The 20697-nt window shown below is 51.6% G+C and overlaps 1 protein-coding gene across 2 annotated transcripts in view; it reads left to right on the top strand.

Annotated features, from left to right (window-relative positions):
* The window catches only part of SYT6 (synaptotagmin 6), a 57065-nt gene extending 38019 nt beyond the window's left edge, over window positions 1-19046 (top strand). Inside the window, exons 4-7 of one of the 2 annotated variants that reach the window (XM_077767891.1) lie at window positions 5635-5755; window positions 10393-10564; window positions 11746-11896; window positions 17473-19046. In XM_077767891.1, coding sequence (XP_077624017.1) covers window positions 5635-5755; window positions 10393-10564; window positions 11746-11896; window positions 17473-17544 — 516 coding nt within the window. In that variant the 3' untranslated portion in view covers window positions 17545-19046. Of the gene's footprint in view, window positions 1-5634; window positions 5756-10392; window positions 10565-11745; window positions 11897-15810; window positions 15829-17472 lie in introns of those variants that run through there. The other variant, XM_077767898.1, reaches the window with a different exon arrangement.
* The last annotated feature ends 1651 nt before the right edge of the window (window positions 19047-20697 follow it).

The raw sequence follows: 20697 nt of genomic DNA, 5'->3' as shown, positions 1-20697 counted from the left end.
TGGATGGAAGGTGACTCTGTGGACGAAGTGGGGCAGGAGCCAGGGTGGACTCCTGAAGGGGGGGCGCTGTTTCCACCCTGCATCTCCCCTCTAACACCCTGAGACTCTCGTGCCGCCTCCCTCTGCCTGGAATGTCCTCGTTCGTTTTCCTCTGCAGCAAACTCCTTTTGCTCACCTTGCCAGACCCTGTGAATGCCACCCCCTCCGGGAAGCCTCCCCGTAACCCTGGGCAGCTTGTTATTCCTTCCTCCGCTCCCCCACGTCTTGCCCACACCTCTTTTAAAGCACCCATCAAACCAACATTTCTCTCCCGTGTGCCTGCCCCAGGACGGTGAGGTCTTTATCATATTTGTATTTATAGAAGTAATCATTATACTGGCAGCTAATACTTTCTGAGAGCCTGCTATGTGGCAGGCACTATGCTGAGCGCTTTATACAAATTATTTCATTTAATCTTAACAACAACCCTAAGAGGAAGGTACTGTTATCAGCCCCTTTTACAGATTAGGAATTGAGACTTTGAAAGGTGAGATAAATTGCACTGTTCATGGACATCGGAGCTGGAGCTTGGACCCAGAGCTGCCTGACCCCAAATCTGTATTCTCAGCCTTTCGCTCATCAGCCAGTATTTATTGAGCACTTACTGTGTATTGGGCTCTGGGTAAGACATGACAGGTATGTTGATGAGGAAAACTAGACCCTGAAAGAGCCCACAATCTGAAGAGAATTCACCATTTGCCATATAATCCCCACAAGCAACAGGAAAGTTATGGCGGTGACACGGGCTATGGAAGAGGAGGTCTGTGGTACTTGGGGGGATGGAGGGGCAGATACCAGAGGAGATGGCCCAGCCCCAAGTGCCAGCCTCCAAATCTGACTCAGCTCTCCATCTCCCTCCCACCCCCCATTCCCCCACCAATTCCAAGTCTCAGACCTTTACGGAGGGATTGCTCACTGGCTGTTTTTCTCTACCCATTGGAGCCAAATTGGCTTCCACCCTGTATCTCTTCTAGGCCGCCCCCGCCCGAGGGTAGCTTAACAGCACTTCCTGCCCTGGGCTTCAGACATCCTTTTAGGTCTCCTGTGGCTTTCCTGAAAGGGTAGCGGATGCTTCTCTGCTGCTGGTGAGAGATTCAGACAAGCCACTTAATGACGAAAAGACTAGAAGCCTTCTCTAAGAGATGGGGAAGCCTTGATTACCAAGACAGACATGGAGGTCCTGACACCACTCATCGCCTATTTAGGAGGAAGAGGAGGAGGCTGGCCCTGGAGAGGAAAAAAACACTTGGGGGCAGTCGGGACTAAAGGAATGAGAGCATCTGGATTTCAAAACGAAGTTGCGGGATTCCTTGAGGCTGGCAATGGACACCAGTCAGGCACCCTCCCAAGTGGTGGTACTGATGCTACATTTTCCAGTGTGATTCCTCGGTCTTTATGGCTGGCAGGGAGGGACCCGAAGGCTAGAACATTTAGAACAATCATCTCATCTTACAACTTGAAGCCTAGAGATGTGAAAGCACATGCCCAAGCTCTCATGGCTGGTTAGTGGCCGAAGGATTAAAGTCCAAGGCTCCAGACTCGGGGTTCACTGCTTTTTCCCCCTGGGGAAGCACACAGACAAGAATTCTTTTCTATGCCTGGGGCTCATGTGAGCGCATCAAAGAGAAGGAAATCTATAGTGAGCTGTTGCAAGAGCAACGGTGTGCTGTGGACGCGACTTACTGCCCAGACGCCTGGGCGCTGCAGCCAAGGGAGAGTGACAATGTCACATAGACAGTTGGCACCTGAGGACAGACTTCTCCAGGAGCCAACACCTTGGATCTCCCTACACTGGCCGCGGGTCTGCTCCTTCGAAACACTAGCCGGGACTTAAAGCCAGCTGCCACTGGGGTCAGATCCGCCCTATCAGCCCGTAGTCTAGCAGGAGGGCCAGGTCGGTCTCCACCAATTTTTGGACAGCGGTGACCTCTCCATCGCTGGAGAGCTCATCACCAGTCAGAAGCCCTAAGGCGGCCTCCCCTGACAGCAAGTGAGGAGGAAAGCAATAAAGTGTGAGCTGTTCCGCAGCCCCTGGTCAGCCTGGTTTTATTGAAGCCAAAGTCTTAAGCATCACTAATGAGGATAAAAGACTGGCAGGGAGCACAGGATCTGGAGCTGAAACCTCCTGAGAAAGGGGGTGGGGCAGAGCCAGGACTGGCAAGGTAGCCCGAGGGTCCCAGCTGGGGCCCGAGCTTTCCAGAGAGGGAGGTGGCTGCCAGGTGCTGACTCTTTGTTTGCTTGGCCCCCGTCCCTCTATTTACTCAGAAGTAACCTATTTATTTTCATTTCTCGGATAAGCCAGTCCCCTGCAGTGTGTATGTGCAAGGGAACATCTCCCTTGACCCGCTGAGCCACGAGCAGCCAGTGAGCAGTCAGGCCCCACGAGGTTCAGTCACCCGCCGCAAAAGGTCCTGGAACTAGCTTCTTGGCCTCCCTTTCCTCTCTTCTTGCAAGTCACGGGGGGATCTTAGCCCGTTGGCTTTCCCAGTGACGGAGAAGGAAGTTCACGGTTGGGAGCAAGGGCCCGAGTTGGGGTCAGGGGCTCCCACGGCATGCCGCTGACTTGGCACCCCACCTGCTCCCCAGCTGCCACAGTCCGGTCCAGAAAAGGCGCCCCTGCAGAAGAGGGGCACCTCCCGGGTTGGCGGTCCCCTGGAAGGAGCCGTCCTTAGGGGCAGTGCATAGAGCCCCAAGTGATTCCATTTACCCTGAGAGACCCCCGGTACCCCAGGCAGGTCTCCTAAGGCCATAATCAACTCAACTTGGACTCTCCCGAGCTGCACGGCCCTTAAAAGTGCCCCTTTGTATCGTAGAGAAGCCACTCCCTACAGAGGGGCCACAGGATTCCTTCTCGGGCGCCACCTTGATTGTCACATTGACATTGAGGACCACTCCTTCCAGGGCTCTCCTGGCTAAGACACAACCATCTATTTCTACGTGCATTCATGTAGCGCCTCTCATGCTTAGCCCGAAGCACGGATAGGCATAAAGCAAAGCCTGCACCAGGTGCTAGTGGGAGGGCACGGCGGCAGCAGAGGCGGGACTTGGTAACGCCTTTGAGTGGCCCAGGGGCAGAAGGTGCTGCAGGGGTGTGGGGGGAGAGGTGCTCTCTGTGGGCTGGACCTTGGGTGAGGGCCCCTGCAAGATGCACAGGTTTGTCCGCATGAAGACAGGAAGGGACCACTTTTGGGGGGGGGAGGCATAGAAGAATAGGGAGAAATAACCAGGCAAAGAAGTAAGACAAGACCCCGTTGTTGAGGGTCCTTAGTGCAGGCTGAGAAGACGTGCTTTGATTCTGGAAGCGGAACAAGGGGAGCTACTGGGGGTGCTTGAGCAGCAGCACTGATCTGTGTGAATCTGGCACCAGGACTCTCACTGGCCATGTGACCTTGGGCAAGTTACTGAACTTCACCAAGCAGTCCTTTTCTGCCGCTTGCAGTGGGGACGATAGGAGCACATACCTCGTAAGGCTGTGGCAGGGCTTCTTGAGACCATCTGGCTTTGAAGGACGTGGCACATGGTCGGCAGGTGAGAGGGTTAGTTCTTGGTGCTGCCATGGGGTCGAAAAGGCTTCTCTAACTTTGGGTAGGAACGAACCGAGGAGGGTTGTAAGGGACATGAAGGGTGCTGGGGGCCCCCCCTTGTACCTCAGTGTGCCTCGGTCAGAGAAAGGACTTTCAGCCGGGTGCCCTGGGGACCTGCTGCAGGAGGGGACCGGCCATCACACTCCCTCCACACCCTGTCGCTCGACCATTTCCTGTGTCTCTCTCGCTCCCTGGACTAGAGGGCTAAGGGCCCAGGAGCCGCCCTGAGGGAGGTGGAGATCCCGGCACTTCTTCTGATTGGTGACACGCCCCTGGACCATGTGCGTGCGGAGGGGGGACTATGTGCTCTCCACAAAGCTCGGTGCCTCCATCAGGTTCTCAGCCCACAGGAGCCGACAAGTGAACAGGTGCAGGAAGCTGTGGTATAAGGTCTAGAGGGGCCGGGGTTACCCTGAGGTGCTCCCTCAGTGAGCTGGCAGGTGCTCCAGCATGGAGTGTGAGGAGCACTCTCCTAAGAGTTAGGAGTCCAGCTGCATCTCCTGCCAGCGGTATTAAGCCTGGCCGGCAGAGCTCTGAGAAGGGAGTTTGAACCCTGAGTGCTCCGCCTGCGAAGTAGGGTTGGTGACAGCACTCCCTGCCTGCTTGCAGAGGTCCTGCAGACCCGGGAGCTGGTGGCTGTGGGTCTGGGGTCGCCGGCTCTGTGGCATCACAGGCTCTGTGTGCTGGAGGGGGTCCTGCCCCTATGGGGTGTCTGGCTCTGCCCCAGCCAGACCCCCCTTCTGCCACTCTGGGATTTAATTGTGGGGTGAGTAAAAATACCAAGACGAATCTTGGGCCAGGGCAAGGCTCCATCTGGAGGAGAGCCAGGGCCACATGCTAGGGAAGGGGTGGGAGTGTCTGGATTATTCTCCAGTCTGGGCCAGGTGCCCTTTGCCCGAGTAAAAATGTAAGCTCCATCAGGGCAGGGCTTTTTGTGTATTTTGGTCTTTCCCAGAACAACACCCAGCACACAGCAGGTGCTCAGTGAACATTTGTTGACTGAACGGATGCCTGAAGGAACAGATGGCCCCATCTGAAATCCAAGCCCCCCACCCCCCCGCAAACCCTGCCTTCTTCCTCTTCCACCTGGGGTCCCCGGGGCAGCAGGCCAGCCTCAGAGGCTGAGGGGAGGTTTCAGAGNGGGGGGGGGGGGGGGAGTAAGAAGAGGAAGCAGTCCAGGAAAGAGCGATGTAACTGACAGACAGACATCTTTACCCTGTTTGAAGTTTTCCTGTTCCCTGTTGCTCAGAAACTTCCTAGAATTGGGGCCTCTAGGAGACACAGCACTGTGTACTCTTTGCTGGGGTCATTTTTGAAGGTTGACCACATTTAAGGGGAAAGGACAAGGGGGATCCAAGACCGGGCACAAATGAGATGTAGAGTTGTATATCTCCTTGGTCTGCAGCGTGGCCGGAGCGAGGTCACGATCCCTAGTGTGTCCACACTGAGGCCTGGAGGCGACAGAGCTGGAGGTTCTCCAGGGAGGCGAGGAAGCAGAGGGACTGGTGAGAAACAACCGAGCCAAGCGCAGGAAGCAGACCTGCTGGGAGAGAGCTCTGGATGGCCGGGGTGTGTCTGATGCATGGTCACGACCATGAGCCCGGCAAGGGGCTGGGGTGTGGAGTGAAGGGGACCAGTGGCTCAGAAGGGCGAGCTGGAAGGGAATAGGACCGGGCCACAAAGGGGCTGCTGGTCCCGGGGCTGCAGCCAAGGGAGGTGGGGAGGGGACGCATGCAGGGCAAGTCAGCACAGAGCAGGTCCGTGAAGACCGGGACCAGAATCTGAGCAGAGTTCGGAAGGAACAGTGAAGGGGGCAAATTGTACTGAAGAGGCAATATCGTGATCATTGACTTTAATTCCCAGCTACTCCCGGCATGGAGACCAGATCCTTGGGTCCAAAAGACATGGCACTCTGCCCCAAAGGGCATTCTCCTGGGCCCCAGAGTGGCCCGTGGCAGCTGCCCAGGGACCTGTGTCCCTCTCATCTGCCCTCTCGTCTGCTTCTTTGCAGGAAAGCGTGGATCTGGGAGAGATCATGTTCTCGCTGTGCTACCTGCCCACAGCAGGCAGGCTCACGCTCACAGTGATCAAATGTCGGAATCTCAAGGCGATGGACATTACAGGCTATTCAGGTACCTGTCCTACCCAAGCAGCTCGCCATGTGGTCTTCCAGCCACCCAGACATTAAGACTTGGAAAAATGTTAGAGAGAAGGGAGAAGTCGGTGTTCTTTTTTTTCTTTGAATGTTTATTTTTGAGAGAGAGAGACAGAGCACAATTGGGGAGGGTCAGAGAGAGAGGGAGACACAGAATCTGAAACAAGCTCCAGGCTCTGAACTGTCAGCACAGAGCTCGACACGGGGCTCGAACCCACGAACCGTGAGATCATGACCTGAGACGAAGTCAGAAGCTTAACTGACTGAACCACCAAGGCACCCTGGGAAAAAATTACTTTAATACTTATTTTTTTGAAGTTTCCTGTTTTTTTTTAATTTTTTAATGTTTTATTATTTATTTCTGAGAGAGAGAGAGAGCACGAGCGTGAACAGGGGAGGGGCAGTGAGAGAGGGAGACATAGAATCCTAAATAGGCTCCAGGCTCTGAGCTGTCAGCATAGAGCCCAACACGGGGCTCAAACCCACGAACCATGAGATCATGACCTGAGCCAAAGTCAGATGCTCTACCGACTGAGCCCCCCAAGCGCCCCAAAACTATCAGTGCTGTTAGAAGGGGAACCCCAGCTCTGGACTCAAATTCCAGTTCTGCCACTCCCTTGCCATGTAATGCTTTGATGTTCTAATCTGAAAAAAGAACGTACAGTTTGCTTTAAGGATAAATGCATTGATTCATTTAAGTCCTTACACTTGTGCCAGACACAAAATAAGCACTCAGTAGATATTAGCGACTCCTATCATTCTTCCCCTCAGAAGAGGCAGAGAATAAGAAGTAAACACAATAGGAGAAAAGAAAATAAGGAAAATCTTTCCAGTGATAGGAGGCCCCAGGACTTTTAAGGGTTATGTCAAGTTTGAGTGTGTAAATGTTTGGAGGTCTGCACAGCCCTGTGGCAGCCCCCCAGACTTAGTTAAAGGGGTGAAGCCACTGAAAAGCAAAGTGCATTTGTATTTGAGTTCTTCCCGCAGGGCTCCTGGCCCCGCCCAGCCCCAGTGCCAGGAGAGCCGCTAAGGACAGCAGGAAGCGTGAGCCGTGAGCCGAGGAAGTGCTTGCTTAGGGCAGCTATAGAGACTGATCCTTTCCCATGGCAACGTTGTTGTCAGAGAAGGTATTTGAGTTTTGATAAAACAGAGGAGTAGCGTGGGTCCCAGGAGCCTCCTTCCTGCTGTCTGCTCAAATCAGCCCGAGAAGCGAAATGGGGTGAAGTGTCCCAAAGAGCAGACTTACAGAACAGCCTGGGCTGCGTGCAGAGCTACAAATGAAGGAAAAGCCTTGTTTTCCAAGACCCATCACCCAAGAGGCTCTTGTGATGAATCAGGTTTCCAGTGGAAAACCACCGCAGACGTGCCTCTGAGCCTGGGTGGTAGATACGAAAGGTAATGGAAGATTTTTCCTTTTATCCATTCATGACTTAGTTCCTGGAAAACTCCTTGGTGTTGTCTCAGGTGCCGTACGGAGGGGGCGGTCCAGCCGCAGACATCTGGGCCCAGGTGCAACCTTGGTGTAAGTGGAAGAAGATGAGGTATTAGACCCCGAAAGATGAGGCTTGGGGGGAGACGGTTGGAAGATGCTGAAGTAATGTGTGCGTCTTGCCTCCCTGAATCCTTTGGAGCCTCTGCTCCCAGCCTCCACTGTCTCTGTGTGACACTCGTGTCTTCCAGACCAAAAGCTCTCCAAGATGGCGCCCACCCTAATGCCTCTCCTTCCCCTGCATTTCAGGGGGGGTCGTGGTGAGGAACTTAAGGAGCCTCTCCCGATATGTGTAAAGCTCTTAGGCCCCAGCAAGTCAGCTTCCTCCAAAAATACAGCTGATGTAGATTTCATTTTAATATCAAAATAAGTGCATGCCAGGGACAGGAATTCACCGAGGACTCTCTCCAGGCTGCTGAGGGAAATAGGATTTTGCTGCCTAAGTCCCCACACTATCTTCTCGGGTGTAATTAAATCGATGTGCTAGAGAGAGAGAGCTTATGCTGAAGCCACTGAGGTAATCAGAATGGCCGTTCCACATCAGAGGGTTGTGGGGGAGAGATTTTTTTCTCATGCCAAATTCTGATCTCCCTCTTGCAACTGACCCTCTTTTTCACCTGGGATTGGAAGCTGGGTATTAAATCTCCACTTGACTGAAAATTCAGGGGTCCTCTTTCTGTCGGGGATTTCTGTCTGTTTGGTTCACAGATGTAAGCAAAGGTCTGGAACGGCCCACGGCAACACAATAGGTGTTGAATAAATACGTTTTGAATGAGTGACTGAATGAATATGTAGCATGGGGAACGTTGTCAGAGGGTGATACCGTGGGGGTGTATGTGCCCGGGGCCTCTGAAACTAGATCTCCTGTTTTTGAGGAGGACTTTGAGGTTGCCTTCAGCCCAGACTGCTTTGATATGGGACTAAGCCAGGGGGCAAATGGAACTTTTTGCCTGTTCTTGATTTCTGTAACATTGACCCCTGAGCCCACAGGTCTTCCTAGTCCCCTTGATTTAACTAATCATGAACCAATTCTCCACCATCCACTGGAATGATGACAATGAAAATAACACAAAATAATAAGGGTCCAGATGCCACAAAACCCACCCATCTCCGCCACATCCAGGTGGTACTGATTTGAGTCTGGTGGTTTAAAGCGTTAGATTTTGGAGACAGACAGAGCTAGGTTCAAATTGGAGGCAAGTTCCTTAATCTGTCTGGCCTCAATATCCCTACCTATAAAAGGGGATGATGACGATAAATATTTTATAGGGGTCGGGGGGAAGTTTAAAAGACATGATGTACATAAATCTCCGCACAGTGCTTGGTACATACTAAATGGTGAATTATGATGGCTCTCAGGACAACGAGGCCGAAATACACTGCCAGGCTTTGTGCCCCCTCCCTCGCCACACGGAACATCAGAGGCTGTTAGAGAAGAAACAACATCTAAGGCCATGTGGAGGCAGCACTCCACTAGAAGCCACAGACTTTTGCCCCAGAGGATCCAAAGGAATGGTCATCTCCCTGCTTAGCCTCTTGGACAATCATAAGATCGATGGGTTCTTCAAGGGAAATACACCCACTGAAATTTATAAATGGATAGGCCTTGGGGGAGTAAACAGAGTTGGGGAAGGAAGCTGAGAATCTCCCGGTCAGTAATAGGCATTGGCCTGGTGGCCGTTGGGACAGGTGGCCCTGCCGTATTTTTCCAAGCCTGGTGACATGGGAATCTGTTGGGCTCTAGGGGTGCATGCAAGTGGAGCCAGCCCTTGAGCGGCCTCAAGCCTGAAGACACTTTCCAAAGCAGTGTACACCTTTTGCAGTGTAGGTAGGTATGGGAACAGGCTTTCCCACCTGACCGCCTGGACCTGAGCACTGTCCCGGGCACCTCCCTAGAGGACAGAGCCCACAGAAACCAGAAAGCTCTCTCACAGAGATTCTTTGTGAGAACCCCCACCCCCACCCCAGCGATGCCCAGGGTGCATGAGGGCCTGGTGGATGCTCAGGTACCCAAGAGACAGAACCGCATGCCCGTGCATCAAGGCACCAGGAGGTGGCTGGTTGGCCCACAGCCACGGACAGATTCACATGAACCCTGGCTTCTGGGCAAGGAGGTGTCTCAGCACATCAGCGTCTCAACAGCTGTTATTACCTGTGAGTCGCCCTCCCATTTCTTCAGCCATGCGGCATAAATAACAATTATGATGGCGTCTGAGACACCTGTGCTAGGAGATACAATAGGTGTCACTTCACTTGGATGAGTGGAAAATTTCAGGGTAGAAGGATGACCACAAAAGACCTATTCAGGGAACTAAAGGAAAGACAGGGATGGGAGACACATGGACGCTCAGTAAAAAGACATCTCCTCTGGGGATGGAGAGAATCCAAGATCCCACTGAGAAATGAAATGTCAGCTGGCTGCCCTGATTCTCAGGAAGCCGCCTTGTTCACGGCCCCCGCCACAGCCCCACCCTCCTCTTCTGCCTAGAAGTGGGCAGGAAACGGCTTCCCAGGGAAGCAGAGAGCAAGGCCTTTCTTGATACCAACTGGAAACGAGCTCCTTGGGACAATGAGACCCATAATCCCATCGTCAGGTGGGAGGACAGGACGAGCATTGTGATTGTCGCTGTTCATTTACTCTGACGTGCTGCTACTCCTTGGGTGTCATCGACTCTATTTTTACCCCCTTATCCTTTGGTTAATACTGCTGACAAACCCCCGGAGGAAAGGACTCCAAGTAGGTGAAAGGAACTGAGTGCCTTGTTCAGCTTCACCACCCTCTGGAGCCAGCTGGCCATTTTGGAGCGGAGATTTAGGGCCGTGATCCACATACCCATGGGCAGGTGTCCTGTCTGATTTGAGGCCAGCTTCACCATTAGTGAAAGTCCATTAGGCACTCTCCCAATAATCCTGAGGTCGCTAGACTCTGTGTTTATTAAGCACGAAGTGTCCTCAGAGACAGGTGTGCTACATAAATACAAGGTGGTTTAATTATCCTAACAACCCACTGATACCATCTGATGAGCGACAGTAGGTCTGTGGCTTCCGTCCCTCCGCTGCAAATTATGTTCCAGGACATCTGGTTAACATGCTCCCTTCCCTTCCCATCACCCCCGCTGGCACAGATCCATATGTCAAAGTGTCCCTGCTTTGTGACGGGCGGAGACTGAAGAAGAAGAAAACCACCATAAAAAAGAACACTCTCAATCCTGTCTACAATGAAGCCATCATCTTTGACATTCCCCCAGAGAACATGGATCAAGTCAGCCTGCTCATCTCGGTTATGGATTACGACCGGTAGGTGCTGGTCCCAGAGGGCCATGTGTACCCGCCCTTCACGCCCGCACCAGTGCAGCACAGGGTTTCCCGACCTTGGACCCTGTGGTTCAGGGCTCAGGGGCCCATTGGCCTCAAATTTGCCTCCACCCAAGAAGGGTGCAGAAGTTTGAGGAAGAGCATGGATTCCCCTGAGCAGAAGCTCAAGTTTGGCTTCACAGCAGGCCCGTTTCTGTCAGGGGCCAATCCACCCATCAGTTTTCCCAAATTTACCCCTGACTACTCCTGTTCCCCCATCTGCCACCAAGTCCTGGCATCTGTCCTCTAAAATGTCTCTCTGTCCTTTCCATTTCTGATGCTGCTACCACTTCCACTCGGGGATGGCTGTGCAGCGTCTCAGCTGACCCCTGCCCCTGTCACTCCCTGGCTCACTAGAAGCACACTCTCCTAAAGGACCACTTTCTTTGGGACCTACCCTTCTCAAGAACCATCAATGGCTCCTGTTACCCAGGCTCTATGCTTCTCAAGGCCTTCCAGAATCTAGACCCCACATGTCCATCCAACTTAATTTCCCCTTCTTTGGATGTATTTCTTCTCTTCCGCTTATCCAGACCCTCTTTTCCCTCAGCTGGATCAAAAACGTTTTCCAGCCACCCCAGCCACCATGACACCTTCTCTCCGGGTGTCACTCCAGCTGAAGGAGAGAAGAAAAAATGCAGTAGCCCTCCGTCTGCAATTTTTAGCACAAGCTCTCGGGCATACTAGGTGCTCGCTGAACACAGCTGAGTGGTGATGGATGTTCTTGCTGAGTGAATAAATCACGTTCTAGCCTTTGTGGGTATGGAGGAAGAGTACTTCGAGCGGGGTGATTTATTTCCACATGCTGATATCTCAAGCAAGGCTGTGATGTGCTAGCTGCGTCCAATAAGGGACAAGACTTAAACCCTCCCATTGCCTAAGGTCAGGCCATCTGCCCACCATTTCCTGTAATTCCAAAGCAGTTTGTAACCTTCTCTCATCGGTCTGTGTCAGTGTCCCCCCAAGGAGGGTGGGCAAAGTGGGCACTCCGAGCCCCTGCCGAGCATCTGTTTTCAGAGCCCGGCAATCTGAGTTGGACCTGCCAGGCAGAATCCCAGACCCCAGGAGCTCCCGTCTGGCAGCGTGTCTGGTCACCAGCGCCAGGCCCTCTGTTTCTCCCTCAGAGTGGGCCACAATGAGATCATAGGAGTCTGTCGCGTGGGGACCAATGCCGAAGGCCTGGGCAGGGACCACTGGAACGAGATGCTGGCATACCCACGGAAGCCCATCGCCCACTGGCACTCCTTGGTGGAGGTAAAGAAATCCTTCAAAGAGGTGGGTGAGGTCGCGCTTGGCCCTTGGCATGTCTGCTGCATGGCAGCGCGGGCTGGAGAATGGCAGTTGGCGGCTGTACGACCTCGCCTTCGTGGGTCCTTCCTGGGGTGTGCGGGGGGCTACGCGCTTCTCACCCAGTGCGTAACAGGCAGGAAGGAAATGGAGGAGGACAGTGGGAAGCTGCCTGACAAAAAGCCTCTGATGTCGAGCATATTGAAAGTGACACTGAGTTCTAAATGGAAAATTAAAATGTAGAGGAAGCCTTCCCAGCAGCTCAGCCGTGCCAGGCCCAGAACACTTTCACAAAGCCCCCAGGGCCACATCAGTCCTTTGGGGGAAAGCCCCAAGAGGGTGAGATCAGCACTAGGTTCCCTGAGGCTCTAGCTAGGGGGTCCCAAGGCAGTCTTCACTGCCTGGGCGCCGATGGCCAGAGGGAAGGTCTTGCTGCCATCAGTGCTTGTTCTCCCATTGTTGGGGACAGAGTACGGCTTCAAGGTGGCACGCTGTGTGACCGGATCGTAACACGGATGTAATGGAGTCCTGAGCCCTGGGCTCCGATCTTGGCCCCTTCACACTTGCTATATAATCTTGAGCCAATCATTTCTCCCAACTGCAAAGAAACTGTCCCTTCCGGTGACATTTACAGTTGGCTTCCCCTCCGCCAAACTCCACCAATGTAAGATCCCATGATGTGTTATCCTGGGGGCTCCCAGGCCTGCTTTTTCTCAAATGGGTTGGGAGGTGGGGCTTGCCAGGTGAGCTTTAAACTTCATTTTGAGTATCTCATACTCCATCCCATATTCAAAAACCTGGGTGATTGTTCTTTCTAGCCTTCAAGTCTAAGAAGTCTAGAGTATAAAATTGGAAAATCTACTCATAAAAAAAAAAAAAGCTTTAATCGTGATGCCACATGGCCCCTCAGCTGAAAAGCAGTCACCTTAAAAACAGTACAGTTGACCTTTGAACAACACGGTTGGAACTGTGTGGGTCCACTTAGGTGTGGATTTTTTAAAACGTAAAACCAGTACAGTACTGTAAATGTATTTTCTCTCCCTGATGGCTTTATTAAAAAAATTTTTTTAATGTTTATTTATTTTCGAGAGAGACAGAGAGGCAGAGAGCAAGCAGGGGAGGGGGCAAGAGAGAGGGAGACACAGAATCTGAAGCAGGTTCCAGGCTCTGAGCTGGCTGTCAGCACGGAGCCCGATGCGGGGCTCGAACTCATAAACCACAAAAAACGACCTGAGCTGAAGTCGGACGCTCAACCAACTGAGCCACCCCAGCACCGCACCCTCATGACATCCTTAACATTTTCTAATAAGCTTACCTTATTATAAGAATACAGTGTAGAATTCCTATAACTTACAAAATATGTGTTAATTGGCTGTTTATGTTATCGGCAAGGCTTCCAGTCAGCAGTACGTGATTAGTTAAGATTAGGAGGAGGAAAAGCGATACTCAGAGTTTTGACTGTGTGGAGGGTCAGTGCCTCTAATCCTAATGTTGTTCAAGGGTCAACTGTAATCCCTTCTTTAGGCTCTGCCACATGGGAAAGGTGTGGGAGGCAAACCCAGAGGACCTCCCAGCTCCCCTTTCTTTTTGGGGTGTTACCACCTATTTCCAGCAGTGTGAGTTGTCTTGAGAGACTGAGAGCTGAGGGGATTTGGACGTGTGGAATCCTGTGAGGGATAGAAGGTTCTAGAAGCCAGGCTAATTGATTTACCTACTCAGCTAGGCATGCCTTCAAGGCCAGCATGGAGAAGTAGGTCATAGACACAATGTTCCTGGTCCTCTGAGGCCTCATGTTTCTGCCTTGTTGGTTGCCTCAATTCTACCAGAGGCATGAAGCTTGAATGACTGAGGCCAGTCCCATCCCTAGCTCTCCAGCTCCTTCCCCCAAGGGAGCTTCTGCCCCCTCTTATCCAGAAAGCTTTCTTTGCAGGGTGTGGGCGAGGCACCCACGACCAGCCTCTGCCTACTCAGGAGGCAGCTCCTAGACAGAACGGTAGGTGCCTAGAGACTTGAATGCAGGGGTGATTCAATCAAGGGAGGGTGCCCTGCCCCCTCTTCCCTTTTTGAACCCACTGGAGATACGTTAAGAGTAGAGTAAGTACACTGGAGTGTTCGGGATGGTTTAGGGGCAGGGACACGCAAGCGGCCACTGCTTCTTCTGGTCTCCCGTTTCCTGGTAAATGAGGCGGTAGGCTCCCGTCATCTCTGCTCTTCTGGAAACTCTGACCCTTAAATGATGAATAGCAGAGCCAGTGAGTCCTCAGGGTGCATCACCTCAGAGAGAGGACACGCTGGTCTGGCCATGCCAACCGAAGCAACTGGCCAGCAGCGGCTGGAGTTGAGGGTGGGTGCCGAGTGGCACGGACTGCCGCGACTCGGTTCCAGAATCACTCCGTGATGAATGCCACCTAATTAAGCCAAATAATTGATTCCAAGTCCCATTTCTTTGAAAACTCTGACTCACTAGTCCAGACTGCAAACGAAAGAAAGATAAAGTAGAATCAAGCCCTTGAAAATGAATATTTGATGAGACAGTAAAGGGAAAGTAACAGTATATGGAAAACGAAAAGAGATTAAATTGATTCCTATCCTTTGGGCTTACTTTTTTCTTGACTTCACACACCAAGCTCCCTAGACCGCCCCTCCTCCACTCATTATCCTACCCTTTTCCACTCAGCTGATTAGTTCTCTGTATGAAGAAGCTGCAAATGACATTCATCTTGGCAACTTAGGGTTTCACCTACACTTTGAGCGCCCACAGTTTAAGAATCTTTAAAAAATGCGTCTAGAAACCTACCAGGCGGATAGGAGGTAAACCCTTTTTGGGCTCACATGATGCATTGTACTTGAACGTTTATCCCCCTCGATCATGCCTTAGGGGTCCCGGCTCACCTCTTCAGTTCTGTGCTGGACATTGAGCAAGAACCTTGCTCCTGGCACCTGTTTCTCCCGTTTGTACAGCACATAAAGAAATCTTATTCCCCAGCTCCTGGGAAGATAAATGGTATCGTATCTGTAAAGTGCTCTCTATTTATATTGTACCTTTCTTCGAGGAGTTTCAAGTGCTGTGATCATTTCTTTTTTATTAATGAGAACAGAAGGCCCCATGCTTGCTCCCTTGTTTAGGGTTTTCAAATAAGGTCGAGGGGAACAAATTAACTGAAAAGGTATTTTTCCCCGCTGGGATGTCTTCGTGAGAAGAAGTTGATTAAGCCACCATGAGCCTCCCTCTCCGGCAGCGGCCGTGGCCCTCTTCCCTCTCAGCACTCCTGCCCCGTGCCACGTTTCATTGCTGTCACCATGCACAGAGTCCGGCTTGACCAGCAGCCTCCTCCAGGGCATTCTATCATGGAGCCCCAAGTTTAGAGCAGCTTCCAGAGATTTCAGATCTCTGTTGGAGCGTGACCCATTTCAGAGCAATAAACACAGCCGCCAGGGGCGGGCGGCCAGTTCTTTGCTATTTCACAGCCACCATGCTGAGCCTGCTGGGATTATTCACCTCCCCATTGTCCACGAATGCATCTCCCTTCTCTGTNGATCAGTGCACCTTCTTCATCTGTCCCGGATTAACAATTACACTGCTGTGACTTCTCTTTGGGCTATTATATAGAGCAAAACAGATACTCTGTGAAGCCACTTCGTTTTTTTTCTCCTCTGAACTGGCCTATCAATCAGACTGTTTAGGTGGCATGCTTCCCCAGGGAAGAAGCCAGAGACTACAGTGTCACCTTTCACCCACATTAAAGGTCCTACCATAAAAAAGCCCAGTTCCTAAAACAAAGGCGAGTCGAATGCGAACAGTAGCAATCATCCTGTGTCACCTCCTAGTTAGGGAACCCTTGAGTCAGAGGTCACAGTGGGCTCAACAACCAGGCGTTTATTTATTTGAAATATTTCACCAGGGAAACCCTCGGTTGTGATTTCATTCACGTGGATGCTGCACGCAGAGAGACTACCACCCGGAGTTAGGAGTAAGTACCTGGTGTGGACCCAAAGAGGTTAGGTTTCTTCTCACACTTTGCATCTCCTTCTTCCCCTGATTCGGCCAGATGCTCAGGCGGCGGCGGAATGGAGCAGGAAGAAGGCCGCGCTGGGAATTAGGGGTCCTGGCTTCACATCCTGGCTCTGCCCCTAACTAGCTGTGTCTTGACTTCTGTCTTCGTTCTGTTGTCCGTGAGAACGAGATTGCTGACCTGATGATCCCCTGGGCCCGCCTCCAGGTCAAGCAGGCTAAGATCGCTCGGATCTAGGGCACACAGCGGTGGTCATCAGTACCGGATTGTCCGGTATTTGGCTAGTTGTGAGGGTCTGCTGATCGGCCTGCACAGGAAGCACTAGGGGACCGAGCCCAGGAAAGGTGGCAGAGGCCTTGTGTAGAATTAGGAGCATGGAGGTGCTCCAGTGGCCTGGATCTCTCCTCAGCACGGTGGGTTTCCAGAAGGAAATGCTGGCTGGCAAATGGTCTGCTCCTTAGGGGGCTCAGCTCTGTCTAGAAATGGCTGTGCTGTGGGGAGAACTGCATCCTTCCCCCTCCCACCCCCATTCATGCACAAATGATAACATAGCTTCTACTTGGCCCATCATTCCACGGCGGAGACCCCCAAAGTTCGGGGGAAGCAGAAGGGCTGTACTTCAGTTCTGAAGGGTCATCTCCACCACTGCCCTGACTCTCTGGAGCTGTATCCCACGGGCACCTGGGAGAGGTCTGGGCCCCCCCCAGCTCATAAGAAGGATGGCATGAGCAGTGGACCCTGCCTCACTTTGAAGTTACACAGCCTCAAGACGGGTCAAGAATATGCCCGGGGTCAGTTCTTTGCCCAGAATGCATTGCTCCAGCATGACTGGCTTTTCAGTGTAAGGAAGGGTCGAACGGCTCAGGCGGCCTTCCATCCATCCTCAGTCCCAACTTCTTCACTCCATGATGCCCCATTACATCACCCACTTTGACAGCAGGGTCAAGGTGGGTCTGAAAGGGGGCATCCTGTGAGATGACAGAAGGAAGGAGATGCCACAGAAAGGGGAGCAGGGCTGCCCCCCTCACACCCCCACCTCCTCACAAGGTGGGTGTGAATGCTCATAGGAAGCATTAGGCCTAAGAAAGAGAGCACAGAGCTAAAGCAATATCAGGTCTGTAGCTGTACTAACAGCTCCCAGACAAATTGCTAATAATTCATGATCGTGGGTTCTTGGCAGTAAGGGCATACTCTGTGGACTGCCTCTTTCGCTGCTAACATAATCTGATTTTCAGTGTGAAAAATGGCTGAAGCACTCAGAAATGGCCCAGTCATAGCACCTCATTAACGCACACGCACACGCACACGCACTGCACACAGTGGAGAGAGCTTTAATTATCTCTGCAGTAGGTCTTTTTTTAAAAATCAGGTATTCCAAACTAGAAGCCCTACAGCTCTTTCCCTTCTGTTTTTGCATGGCTCACAGCAAAATTCCAGAAAGCTTATGAAAAGCCGGGAAAGGTGAATTCAGTGCATGGGCCAGAGAAGTTTTGAAAGTTGAAATGCAAACCCCCTTGGCGATCAATAACCAGCCTTCTCCCCTCTCTGCAGTGGCAGGGCCGGGCTGCCAGCTTTGACAGCGAGAGCTCGTGCCCGTCCCCAAAACCACCTCCCACACCATGAGCTGCACGGTTGGGCGACACCGAGGGGACTCAGTGGCATTCCTTTTTGCACCTGTTCAACCGTCCAAACACAGTGTTACACAGGAGCAGCGGCAGCCGTAGCACGAGTCTTAACCGCTCCTGTGTAGGTCAAGGCCAAGACATTTGTCGAGTGGCCAGACCTGTCTTAGTCTTCTTTGTCTCCCAAGGTGATGTTTTCTGTGGTTTTCACTTTTTATGGATCTGCTGCCAAGAAAAGAAGGGGGGAAAATCGTTGGAAAGAAAGAAGAGCAGAGAACCCAGAGGCTGGTTCATAGAAAATACAGTGTAAAATAGTCGTCTTTTCGGGGGAGGTGGTTTGAGTTCCTGAAGCTTCGTGTCTCCACCAAGCTCCACAATCCTGGACATGAAGGAAGCAGACTGGAGGAATGGCTGCTTCTGCAGAGGCCTGCTGAAGCGTGCAGACGGGGCCACGAGCCTTTACAAGGCTAGTTATGACCCTTGGAAGCTCTTCGCTGATGTGACGCAGATGGAGATGAAGACTCCTGGTCCTGCGCTGAAATCGCCGGGGCTCCCAGGTGTCTGTGCGCCTTCTGCTGTTGTGAGGATCCCTTCCCCCATTTCCTTGTTGACTTTCCCCATGCATTGAAATAAATTGTCTTGATCCCTCATGGGAACTTAGCCACTTTCTTTAGGAATGACTCTGCCAACACTGACCATGCCCTATGTGTCCTGACACCCACGGTTAATGACCACAGTTGTTTGAAAATAGGATCTTTGTTCTCCGAAAGAAACTTCGTGGTAAAGAAAAGAAGGCACCCATGTTCCAGAATGACTTCCGTGTTGTGCATAGCTTTAAAATTCCATGACGTGTCAAGCAACTGTTTCAAATGCCTGCATAAGATCAAAGAAGAACCCGGATAAATTGGTTCTCTGGGGGAATGTGGAGTTTTAATCCAGGTCCGAGCTGGAATCCATCTTTCTCTGAACAGAATCTTCTTGATTGAAACAAAGTCACCTTAAGCATATTTCAGCCCCCCTTGACTCTGGGACAATGTTCATCTTCAACTTTAGTTCTATAAATTACTAAGTACTTCAGTGTTTGTTTCAGTGGTAGTGAAGGTTTGGGGTTTTTTTCTCCTTTAGACCTCTACCTTAGGCCAAATTCAGTTTAGGAAAAAATAACGTTTCAAGTGTTCTGCATTGTTACAGTACATTTTTGTTGAGTTTCTAGTGGTCTTCCCATGAACCCCCTATAGCTCAGTTGGTTTGCTTAATCTCAGTCTGTATAGCCCTGGTAAATTCATGGTGATGAGTTGCCACTGTATCTTGTGACTACACAATGCCGACTTCCAGAGTTGTGTGTGTGTTGACCTGCAAGAGGCGGGTCTGAGGAAGGATCCTCTTCTGCCAATGGAAGGTCAAGAACGGAAAAGCTACTCACACACCTTGTGTCTTATTCTTTGTATATGTCACGTGCTTTAGGAGCAGAAACTCAATAAAGTAACCCTCACTTTAAGCCAAGCATTCAGGTTTCTCTGCTGATATAACTTTGGGCAGTGTCCTCTACCCAAAGTTCAGCCCGGGCACGAGGGTGACCAGGATATTGTGGCCAGAGAAGTCTTCCGCTTAGAAAAGTAAAGGCAGATAAACCCAAACTCTACTCGGTACTGAGTCTCGGGGCTTGGAGCTAATGGGCGTCAATGGTATAAAGATAAGCTTTCTCCCCAAATGTCTTGTGATTGATAGGCCATCCTAGGAGGCCACTACTGCGGCTGGATGTTCTTTCGAGAGTGAGAACCCGAAGTCATGGCAAGACTCCCAGCAGGCCATAAACTTCATTCTGTCTCTTGAGTTTAGACTGACTCCTTCAAGATGGCCGTCTCAATCACTGAGCGGATGCTGTGGGCCCCGCAACCAGGAAGGGGACCGCGAGTTTCCTGGGTGGCCACCCAGCCATTAGTGTGAAAGGCTCCTTCCAGAAGTGAGCGCAAAACACATGTCCAGCTGCCATCCTCGTAACCCTTAGACACGTGAGGATGATCCTGGGACCTTTTGGAGGAGGGAGCATGATCAGTGTTAGCGTGAATGGTGGAATAGTTGCTGCTCTCAGACGTCCCTTTTATGTCCAGCCAACCCGCACAAGTGAGCCTCCCAGGGGGTCTGGGAGAGCATTTCCTGAGCAGAGTACGGTCTGCCCCACACCACCGACCCAGGTCCCACTTCCACGGTGGCAGCCTTGGTGAGTTTCTACAGCCTGGGAAGCCTAGCCTAAGGAGGCTCTCGGCAGCAGAAACCTCGCTTCCAGCGGCTTCTGAGGAGACTAGTCCTCAACCCACAGCATGAATGAACCTGAATGTCTGCCCACGTCATTATCTAGCCCAATACCTCTTCCTTGTGGGTGAGAATAAAATGAATTAGAAGTTTCAGAATGAAATGAAATACAAAGTTGATTCATGTGTTCACTTCTCTGCCCCGAGAAACCTCCTTCCTGGCTTGGCGTTTTGAGCTTTGCTCATGTCATGGTAACCAGGGCCTTTTGCATATCGATGTGTTGTTGTTTTTTTTTAAAAAACCGCCAAGTTCCCTCCTTTATTCAGCAGTGTTTCTGGGCTGAGAGCTGCCTCTCCCCACTTCCTTCGCATACTCAGGATGTTAATTAATTGCATCGTCATTGAAAAAAATTATGTTGTTAATTACAGCTTCATGTCTCTCCGCCCCTGTCACAGCCTGGAGTTTTTATTCAATTAAATCGCTGTCTCTCCCCCATTTCTCTTGTCACTGTATGTTCCTGAGGCTTAGCGGGCCACATACACATAGGACACTGCAGAGCTTTTACCTTTAAGCTTTGTTTCACGTAGATAACCACTTCCCTTCCATCCGAGGTACAGCGGTCAGGCTTGTCTGTTTTTGTTCTGCCCAAGGAACCCTTGCATATCCCCAAGAGGCTGGAATACACCTGCGTTTGGTCAAGCGTGTGGCTTGCAGAGCATTTGGGGTGCGGGGCTGTGCTGTCTCCTCAGCTGTCGAGCTCCACGAGCGAGCGGCCCCTCCAGATGCCCAGGGAAGTGGGTTGCACGCTCCAATCTGGAAAGTGCAATGCTTTCGCCCCCCCGGCGAGGGATCCTGCTAACTCTCGTGAAACACCACTTGGCCAAATGAGGAGGAAAATCCT

Source organism: Crocuta crocuta, unplaced genomic scaffold (genome assembly GCF_008692635.1).
Source record: "Crocuta crocuta isolate KB4526 unplaced genomic scaffold, BGI_CrCroc_1.0 scaffold180, whole genome shotgun sequence".
NCBI lineage: Eukaryota > Metazoa > Chordata > Mammalia > Carnivora > Hyaenidae > Crocuta > Crocuta crocuta.
The sequence above is the reverse complement of the archived record's forward strand: the minus strand, read 5'-3'. Positions and strand labels throughout refer to the sequence as shown.